Source organism: Papaver somniferum, chromosome 7 (assembly GCF_003573695.1).
Source record: "Papaver somniferum cultivar HN1 chromosome 7, ASM357369v1, whole genome shotgun sequence".
Lineage (NCBI taxonomy): Eukaryota > Viridiplantae > Streptophyta > Magnoliopsida > Ranunculales > Papaveraceae > Papaver > Papaver somniferum.
In genome coordinates, this window is record NC_039364.1 from 110,612,960 (window position 1) to 110,624,156 (window position 11,197).

Sequence of the window (11,197 nt, forward strand, 5' to 3'; positions counted from 1 at the left end):
TCTATTCACTCATGTTTGATTGGTAATATTTTTATTCATAATTTCTTTAATTATTTACTTTATTTAATTCACTTGGATAAATATAAAAAAAAGGATAAAATGGTTTTCTTAATTAGTTGTGAATCAGTTTGATGTTTTATTCTTAGAATAATTCTTTGATAAATCATGCTTAAGGATTACAACTTAATATTTTGACACCTTTTAAATTAAAATGTGATTTAATAAGAAAAAGAGCTTAATAATAATTTCTGAAATATTATTTATAACCAATCAACTTGAAGTGGTAGTGAATCCTGAGCCTTGATCCTTCTAAAATCTTGACATTACTATTAATTTCCTTCATTTATTTATTTGCTTAAATCTTAAAAAAAAATTATTCCCTTCACAAGTTCGAAAAGAACCCCTTTTACCACAATCTACAACAACTTTTGAAAAAACATCAGCTTACTCCAATGTGTCCCCTCGACTGTACAAACTTTCGCGGGATGAGGTGGGGCTTGACAGTCGGCACAACTAACTTGGAGGGTCGCTGCTTGTGCTGACATGCTTGGCCAGTATATCCCCAACCTCTGAAGCTTTCAGTAGAGATGGACGGCGCCAGTTTTCCGCATGTCTCCACGTGCAGCTCTTGGAGTATTTTTTCTGCTTCCATTTTATTCACGCATCTTGCGAAGGATCCTCCAACATCTCGGTAATATAAAGCCCCTTGGATCATCAAAAAAAATTTCAAGGCTTGGGTAGGCATTACACGATCTTCCTCCATTCAAGTTAAGTCTTCGATATATACTCGCCTCTAATCATTTGCTTCCTCAAAAGCTATGTCTTCTTTCCAGGTGTTGGGCAGCTCCTTTCTTCTTACCGTGACTATACCCTCTTCTTCACCGTTTAATTGCATCTTACTAGCTAGGGTTGCCAGAGCATCTGCATGACGATTTCCACTTCTGCCGGTATGGTCTAAAGTTAACCATGTCTGATTCATCAATCTCTGAGCCTCTGCTCGATAGGGCGCTAGGTGTGGTTCTTTGACATGGAAGTCGTCGTTCACTTGGTTCGTCACTAGTCTTGAGTCTCCTTTCACTTCCATACTTCCAAAATTGAGTTCTTTTGCCAATCTGAGTCCCAGGATTAGTGCATCATACTCGGTAACATTATTACTGCATGGGAAATCTAATTTGAATGAATACGACAGCAAGTCGCCTTGTGGGGCTTCAAATACTACTTATGCTCCTCCAACAGTGCCATATGACGACCCGTCAAAGAACATGGTCCACGTCTCGTCGATACCGCGACCGCTACCTTTCTTGGTATGTATTCATGTACCTCGTCGTCTCCTTCTCCCGGGAACATGGCTATTAGGTCGGCTATCGCCTTCCCTCTCACTCCATTCGGTCGTTGGTATTTGAGATCGAATTCTGAAAACTGTAGCGACCATCGGGCAGTCCTTCATATTAGGATGGGCTTGGATGCTAGGTAGGCTATGGGTTTTCTGCGGCTATCACGATGGTTGCATGCGCCAAGAGATATGGGCGCAACTTCTGTGCTGCGTAGATGAGAGCTAAACATGCTTGTTCTACGCGTGGGTATCTCAGCTACGCTTATTGTAGGACTCGGCTGATATAGTAAATAGGTGACAATTCATTTCCCCCATGTCTTGTGCGAGAACCGCACCTATCTCCGAACTAGTAAACGTCGTATAGAGGTAGAGGGGGATTCCACTTATCGGGGGCATGAGGACCTGGGGGCTAACAAAACATTGCTTCAGTTTTTGGAACGCGGCGTACTGCACCTCTCCCCACACAAAGGCGATACCTTTATTTAATAAGGGTAGGAACCCAGACATTAATTGTGCCAATCCGGGTATGAAGCGTCGTACGTATGATATCCGTCCTATGAATGCATGTAGGTCCTTTGCGTTTTGTCGGAGGCTCCATGGTTGTGATCGCCTCGACCTTACTCGGATCTACTTGAATCCCTTCATTAGTCACTACGAAGCCTAGGAACTTCCTGACGTCACCCCGAAGGTGCATTTGAGGGGGTTCATCCTGAGCTTGAATTTCCTGCATCTTTCAAAGACCATCCTCAAGAGGGAGACGTGACTTTCGGAGGCTTGTGTTTTGACCACAATGTTATCAACGTACACCTCTAAAATTTGGTGTAATAAATTATGGAATATAGACGTCATGGCGCGCTGATACGTGGCACCGGTGTTTTTAAGACCGAAGGGCATCATTACATAATAAAAGTTCCCATATGTTGTTTGGAAGGCGGTCTTTTTGCGTCTGACGGGGCCATCTTTATCTGGTTGTATCCGCTAAAACCTTCCATGAAAGAGAACCGCTTCTTCCCTCCTGTCGCGTCTAGCGTCATATCAATATTGGGTAGCGGGAAGTCGTCCTTTGGGCAGGCTCGGTTTAGGTCTCTGTGGTATGCACAACACCTGATCTTTCCGTTCTTTTTTACCGCAGGCACAATGTTAGCTAGACAGGTCGGGTGCTGGATGGGTTTGATGAACTTAGCCTTCAGCTTTCTACCTCCTCCTTTATCTCGAGAACCGTGGCCCTAGGGAACTCCCAGCTTCTTTGCTTTATAGGCTTGAACTCAGACGACATTCCGAGGTTATGGGCCACAAGATCGTTGTCCAACCCCGGAATTTCGTTCTAATCAAAGGCGAAGTCATCCTTGTATTCTTTGAGTAGTGCGACCAATGCTTCTCTCTCTTCTTCGTCTAGGATTTTGTTGATCATAATGGGGCGCTTGTCTTCTTTCGTTCCTAGGTTGATTTCTTTCATACCATCCATGGTGAGGTCTCCAGGTGTTCGCTTTTCTGCAGCCCTGGGTGTCGCCTATATAAGCTGGTCTTGCAACTCCTCATCGCTGATTGTGTTATAAGGTAATTCAGCCAAACTTTGATTGGGGTCTTCTAAGGGAACCCCCACTTCGTTTACCGGCACTCCGACGCGGTCTCGCATATCCGAGGGCATTCCCTTAGTTGATTGCCACATATGGTACATGTTCTCTCCATCTGTCCTTGAGAAGCGCTGGAATCTGGGTTGCTCTTCTTGTTTCCTTTTTTTTCCCGCGGGAAATACCATTCTGACGGGCTGAATACGGACTTAGACGGTTCCGATTTTTCTTCTTCCCCCCACTTAGGGAGCAGGGTAAATCGCACTTCGGGTATTTCATCCGACTCCTTTGGTACTTCGTAGAATATTGCTACGCCATATATGTTTCATCTGGGTCGAACGGGTTGCTTGTGGAGGGGATCCGATACTTCCTTCCTCCCATATTGGTCTTAACACATTGGTGATACGTCGATGCCACTACCTTATGGTTGAGCAGCCATCCTCGCCCCAATAGTACGTGGAATGTGGTGTCATCTTCCAGTATGTAGAATGGTGTAAGTGCGCGGATAGGTCCGACTTTCATGACTAGGTTGACGATCCCTATGGATGTCTGGGTATGACCGCCGAACCCCTTCACTGAAGTAGTTCGCATCCTGATTGCGGATCGCTGCACTCCCAGGATGTCTAAAGTGTGCATGGAGATTAAATTCAGAGACGCACCCCCATATACGAAGGCTCTCTTCAATGGGTGCTTGTTGATATGCGTGGTTAAGTACAAGGGTCTAAGATGCTCTCCCGGATAGAAGATGTCTTCATCTGTAAACACAATCGCCTCCTTGGGGAGGGGGTCGTAGGGTTTTCCTGCCGCGATAGCTGTTATAGCCTTGGATGCTTCTTTGATTTGGTTTTCACTGAAGTCGAGGGAGTCAAATAATTGTTGAGACAATACTGTTTGTGCAAACCTGCTAGCCACACCATCTGTGTTTGTGAACGCGGGGTTTTCCATCTCGGTTTCACACGCCTCTTCATCATTGTCTTCCCAAGGTTTCCAAGCATCTCCACTCGGTTCATGAGAGAGCATCATAACTTGGTGTTGAGTCGCCTTGCCGCCTTCAGGATTTCCCATCTCAATTTCGCCTATCTCCAGCTTCCTCTGTAACATTATTCGGAGGTTGTAGCAGTCCATCCTGGGGTGTTGTATCCTTCGATGGTAGTGAGAGTACCTATCATCGTTCTTGTCAACGGTGTTGGGGTCCATTTTTGTTGGGGGAAGTTGGGTTTATTTATTCGCTAACCATTGTTCCAACAGACCCACGATCTGTTCCTTACTGCAAGGCAAAGGGGGAGGGAGCGCATGTGACTGGTTCTTGTACGGTTGGTTTTCCTGTGCAGTCCAGCCTTCTTGGCTATTGTTCGCGTGGATATTTCTTGGCACTGTTGATTGATAAGAACGTAAGTGCTATATTTTATACTCATATTTATATTAGTTAGGACTCGATTTATTGGCTAATAACACCATTTTTAGTGCTTTTGTAGAAAGTACAAGTGAATTCAATCATCCGGAGAATAAACTCCTAAGTTGCGGCTTAAAGGGATTTTGCGACAAAGATCACTCATCGTTACAGATGGCTAAATAAATTTAATGTGGCTGGCCTGGTATTACTATATCAGCACCACTCAAGCCCGGCCCCCTCGTGACTATAAAGAGGATGTGAGACGTGGCACACTCTATTGCCACATCTTCTATCGGTATACTCTAAAAGCTTCATCAACATTTTCTCTACTTTACCAAAACAAGAGGAAAACTCATTTCTGAATCAAGCTGGTTGTGCGAGCATCATCATTACCAACAATCAATAGAGGGAATGGAATCGGCAGAGAGCGGTGTTGGAGCTCAGTTAGAAGAGTTCGAATTTGAGAAGAAAAACAGATGGGATTTCAGATTTTTGAACAAATAGAATTGGTTTTGGCCTTTGGGATTGGTTGTGTCGTGAAATCAGCCAAGAAGGAGCTGTACTTTGGAGTTGGAGATTTAATCGCGGCGAGTGAACGGCAACAGCAATACCAACAGAGAAAGGGGTTCGATTTATCGAAGGTTATAGGCTGGATTCAAGCCTAGAAATCATCGAGAAGAGCAAGGAGAAGAAGCTATTCAACAACAACATATTTGGGGTTTTTGAAGTTTATTTGAAATATGGCATGGGTGGTGATTCAATTGACTTGATTTAGTGCCTGCAGAATGATTTCGCTTGTGAACTGGTGATGCTCAAGTAGCTCTTCTCAATCGATTTGTTGTGGACATATGGGGTTCTCAGTTTGCTAGTATGAACTGAATTTGAAGATAACACTCGAAGCATTCTTAAATTGTTTTGTACAACGGGAACAACAGATGGAAGTGGGGTTGTTGTTGTGTCCGGAGCTGGGTATAAATGGAGTTTCTCGACTGAGAAACAAAAGCAGAAACAAGAGGCAGTGGTGATGGTCTCTGCAATTCAATGGGGTCGCTGCAATTCTTGATTTCTTACACAACAGATCTGGGGGTTCAATGCGGTTAATGGGATGTGAATGGAGATTTATGAGAGGATGCAGATGATTGAATGAAATAGAAGTTTGTGCAGTGATGGTGGAGATGGCTGGTTTATACTTCGAACTCTTGGTCTCGATTGAAAAGTAATTTGGCAGAAGAGAAGCGTGGTTCTGGATGGGTTAGAGCAGTCGAGCAAAAGCAACACAGAACTGTGGCTTCCATTGTTACATCTGCAGGCTAATGATGATGAGATAAAAGAGTACTGATGGCAGCAAACAAAGAAAGAAGTGCAGGTGATGGCTGGTAAAAATTTGCAGAGAATAAGTCTTATCTGCTGGTGGTTTAGCCGAGATAAAAATGTCAGTGCAGTAGTTTGATCAGTCTGGTATGCTTATTGCAAGTGCAAATAAGCTGTAGACGGGAGTAATTTGGCTGAAATTAGGCTACTGTGATCGTCGGGCTTTGTCTACCATGGTGCTGAGCAAGAGATGGTTCCAGCCATGAAATCAAGGTGGTCGGTTTAGGGCGTCCATCAATGGCAGATGGCAGTGATGGAGATTGGTGCTGTAACCGGAGTAGGTATTTGGGTTTTGTACTGAGACTTGGAAAAGGGCCTGAATTTGGCAACTGGTGTTTACGATTGGACCGGGCTTTGGAAAATGCTGGCAGCGGTCAACAAGGGCATTGAGATACCTATAAGTAGGAAGACACAAACTCATAGAGAGGGGCCGGTTTTTGAGAGTTTTTTTTGTCGTCGTCCACAGAGCCGAGAATAGGAGGAAGAAGAGGCCGTTGACAGAGGTCGTTGGGAGAGACACCGTTTACAAGGTTTTGGGAGTCGGCTGCTAGGCCGAAAACGAGAGAAGAAAAAGAGGCGCGTCTAGAAGCTATCAACAGGGGAAGATAAGAGTTTGCGGTTCTTGTGTTTTCATTTCCATATTGATTAGCTACTGAATCTCTTTAATATGTTTTTGGCTTTTAAGAAAGCCATGTTGGGCTAAACATTTTTGTAACTAGGGTTTATGGTTGAAACTATTTGGGGTATTAGGCTATTTGAATTGATGAATTTAGCAAAAGACCATTATGATATGAATAAACTAATCTTGAATATTGTTTGTTGATTTATTGAAAATTAGTTGTTGCTTCGCCGGTTTTAATACAAACCTATGTGCATAATGAATTAGTTTTACAAATATGTTTCTTCTTATTATTTGATAATCTATGCTTCGATTAATTCCTTGATGGGTTATGCTTAGAAAAGCCGAAGAGTATTTGTGAACTAAATTAGTTTCATATAGCTTTCTCGCTGATGCAATTTGATGGTGCATGCTTGGGTTTTGTCTTTTGATGTGCTATGCTTAGGGTATACCAGTGATATTTGCGACGCTAATACATATAATGGGTGATGTCAATAGAACGGACAATAAACATATAATCATGAGTTATGTTTCGTTTCAATAATTGATTAGAAACAATAGTTGAAACTATAAACCCTGGTTACCTGCTCTCTCATTCCGAGTTCATTTTGTTAGTTTACTTTAATTTTATTATTATTTCATTTTCAATTCTAAAAATCCAAAAATATCATTGTTGGTTAATCGATTAGAGATACTGATTGTTGATATTTCCACCGCTCCTTGTGGGAACGACCCGTACTTGCCTCTGTCTACTAGTTAGACACCGTGCGATTGCGGTTTATATAATATAGGCATCTCCGGATCCTATCAAATTTTTGGCGCCGCTGCCGAGGAGCGGTTGTGGAATATTGTGATTGGTATTTTTGATTTTGTAAATATCTTTTTATTTTTATTCTTTGTACAGTATTTTTTTTTATTATTATTTTTTAGGATTTCTTTTTCCTTTTGACTTGTTTTGTGCTTCAGAATTTTATTTCAGGAGCCTTTTTGAGAATGATGAGTGTTTTGCGCGAGACGTCGTCTATGACGCTTGGGGAATACATGTATGGGTCACGGTATAAAGAAGTTCTTGCTTATAATCGTCTCAGGTATGGAACTTGGAATCCACATAATTTTGCTATGGGTGGTTATTCAGATGAGTATCAACCCCAATACCATCAGGGTGAAAATGAACTTGACACTAGAAGTGATTTTTGAAATTATGGTACCGATATAATATTTGAATCTATTGTATCTTACCCTACTCATGATCATTTAACTGATTATTTGTCTATTCAAAAGGACGAGAGTTGTGTTAGAGACGTCATTTATTCAGATAATGATGATTTAGAAAAACATATTTATACAGAAGATACTATTGTTGAGTCTAACGACTTTAAGACAGTAGACGTTCATCATGAGATACCTTCTAGTCATTCGAATAGTGAGATTCTAGTTGCAGATAATGATGAGTCGATTCATGATATTGTTGTCCCGTTGAGCTCCTCTTTCGCTGATCCATCTTGTGATTTTATGAATGCAGATGTGAATTTTGAACATATTAATATTGGTCAGATAACTTGTACCGATGATGTTGAGCCTTTATCTGTTTGTTTAGCACACTTTGCTGATTCGGATGACCCGATGCTTATTGATATTCTCAATGCATTGCGACTTCCAATAGTTAATCAAGGTAACTCACCAACGGAAGTTATTTCCCCGGACTTAGAACCAGACTTAAGAGTTACTGATGAATCACTAGATGCATGTTTAAACCATTGTGCCGAGTTGGATGATTTTATGCCTTTTTACGTTGTCAATGCATTGATTCCTATGATTTCTAGGGAAGATAATGTGTCGACCGAACGTATTTCAGCTGATTTAGAATCTGATTTAGAGTGTGCTTCTCGAATAGAAACTAATATGGATTCTATGTCGGTTGTCCATGTGAGTGATTTACTTATCTCGACTAAGGATTGTTTTCTATTAGGAATGGACTTACACATCTTTTTGGAATTTTATAGTGTTTGCAGGTTCATATTTACAGCTGACCTGATTCGTTGGATTGATCCCCAACTTTTCAGACTTTATATATATGCTTTGCTGCTTACTTTGGTGCAACCTCACCTTGTTTGAGGTTCTTTATGTGCGCAAGCAGGGATACAAAGATTATGCTTTATGGGATTCAACCCATACGATTTCGCTTCATGGGAGTCAACCCATCAGATTTGTTTTCTTTCCTTTATCTTTATTTGTTTGCTTGAACTTCCCATCTTAATTATTATGTTGGATGACTCGATTACATTGAGGACAATGTAACGTCTAAATGTGGAGGAGTGGCATTTTCGTTAGTTAAAAAAAAATGATCAGCTGTGTAGCGGGTCTAAAAAAAAGAGAATTTTTTTTTTGAATATCATGACCAGCTGTATAGCGGGTCTAAAAAAAATATATAAAATGAAAAAAAAATTATAATTTGATTGTTTGGGTTATGACCAGCTGTGTAGCGGGTCTTTTCTATGGTATTTTCTATGACCAGCTGTGTAGCGGGTCTAACTCTCTCTTATGATATGACCAGCTGTGTAGCGGGTCAATTCTCTGTTTTTCTCGAGGACTAGCGAAATATAAGTGTGTTGGTGTTGATAAGCACGTAAGTGCTACATTTTATACCCATATTTATATTAGATAGGACTCGATTTATTGGCTAATAACACCATTTTTAGTGCTTTTGTAGAAAGTACAAGTGAATTCAACCATCCGGAGAATAAACTCCTAAGTTGCGGCTTAAAGGGCGTTTGCGACAAATATCACTCATCGTTACAGATGGATAAAGAACTTTAATGTGGCTGGCCTGGTATTACTATATCAGCACCACTTAAGCCCGGCCCCCTCGTAACTATAAAGAGGATGTGAGACGTGGCACACTCTATTGCCACATCTTCTATCGGTATACTCTAAAAGCTTCATCAACATTTTCTCTACTTTACCAAAACAAGAGGAAAACTCATTTCTGAATCAAGCTGGTTGTGCGAGCATCATCATTACCAACAATCAATAGAGGGAATGGAATCGGCAGAGAGCGGTGTTGGAGCTCAGTTAGAAGAGTTCGAATTTGAGAAGAAAAACAGATGGGATTTCAGATTTTTGAACAAATAGAATTGGTTTTTTCCTTTGGTATTGGTTGTGTCGTGAAATCAGCCAAGAAGGAGCTGTATTTTGGAGTTGGAGATTTAATCGCGGCGAGTGAACGGCAACAGCAATAACAACAGAGAAAGGGGTTCGATTTATCGAAGGTTATAGGCTGGATTCAAGCCTAGAAATCATCGAGAAGAGCAAGGAGAAGAAGCTATTCAACAACAACATATTTGGGGTTTTTGAAGTTTATTTGAAATATGGCATGGGTGGTGATTCAATTGACTTGATTTAGTGCCTGCATAATGATTTCGCTTGTGAACTGGTGATGCTCAAGTAGCTCTTCTCAATCGATTTGTTGTGGACATATGGGGTTCTCAGTTTGCTAGTATGAACTGAATTTGAAGATAACACTCGAAGCATTCTTAAATTGTTCTGTACAACGGCAACAGCAGATGGAAGTGGGGTTGTTGTTGTGTCCGGAGCTGGGTATAAATGGAGTTTCTCGACTGAGAAACAAAAGCAGAAACAAGAGGCAGTGGTGATGGTCTCTGCAATTCAATGGGGTCGCTGCAATTCGTGATTTCTTACACAACAGATCTGGGGGTTCAATGCGGTTAATGGGATGTGAATGGAGATTTATGAGAGGATGCAGATGATTGAATGAAATAGAAGTTTGTGCAGTGATGGTGGAGATGGCTGGTTTATACTTAGAACTCTTGGTCTCGATTGAAAAGTAATTTGGCAGAAGAGAAGCGTGGTTCTGGATGGGTTAGAGCAGTCGAGCAAAATCAACACAGAACTGTGGCTTCCATTGTTACATCTGCAGGCTAATGATGATGATATAAAAGAGTACTGATGGCAGCAAACAAAGAAAGAAGTGTTAGAAAAAACGCTTTAAAAAATACCAATTTTTTACATGGACTATGTTTTGATCCCTAGACCTATTGCCCATTAATTGTTTTTTCATTTGAATAGATAAAACAATAGTCCCACATTGACTAAAATCTAAAGAGTTTTAGACTTAAATACCATAGAATTGGCTATAAGGGCATGGCCCTTGGGTCATTAGACTTTTGTGCTTTGAGGGAAGGCCTAGACTAGGGCAAGGTTGCCTTTCCCGTTCGCGCGGTGCTTCGCACAGAAGCACGCACGCCGCCGCCGTCCGTCCGGTCGGTCGGTCGGGCTCGGGTTCGGGTCCGGGTGTGGGTGTGGGTGTGGGTGTGGGTTCATTAGATCCTATCTTTTTGCTGAAATTTTTGGTACGTGTTTTCCACACAAGTAGAAGAATCTCTTCTTTGTCTGCACGTGTTTTGTCCTGACTTCTTTGTATGAACGTGCTTGTCTTGGCTTCTTTGTCTGTCTGTACGTGTTTTGTCCTGGCTCCCTTGTCTGTACGTATTTGGCTTGGCAGCAACACACTGCTCCATGCACTATCTTTAACCCAACATTACCAGTATTTCTGTCATACGCATGGGTTTTCTTTGACTGTCATACGCATGGGTTTTCTTTCTTGTTTGTAACTACACAAACACTATATAAGAGAGTAGTTGTAAGCTCAGAAAACACACACCACAGAGAAACATCTCTTCTACTCTTCCTCTGTTTTTCTGTAAACATCTCTTCTACTGTTTTTAAGTTCTGCCAAGCTCTAAGGGTACCCTCATTGTATGCTACATTGAGGGGTACTAACGGTAGTTGTATCCTGGAGGTGACTCGCCAACTGATGTAGCATCTCAGAGGAGTGGCAGGCGATATTGCCTTTAGGACAGCGTAGTTTACGTGCCTCTACATTTTCTGTG

The 11,197-nt window shown here is 41.6% G+C and overlaps 1 protein-coding gene across 1 annotated transcript; it reads right to left on the minus strand.

The window, feature by feature from the left end:
• Positions 1 to 3,213: 3,213 nt before the first annotated feature.
• Positions 3,214 to 4,101, minus strand: LOC113295074. Its single transcript, XM_026543430.1, has one exon. It carries the CDS (start codon positions 4,099 to 4,101, stop codon positions 3,214 to 3,216), a length of 888 nt encoding a protein of 295 aa, XP_026399215.1.
• Between the last annotated feature and the right edge of the window lie 7,096 nt (positions 4,102 to 11,197).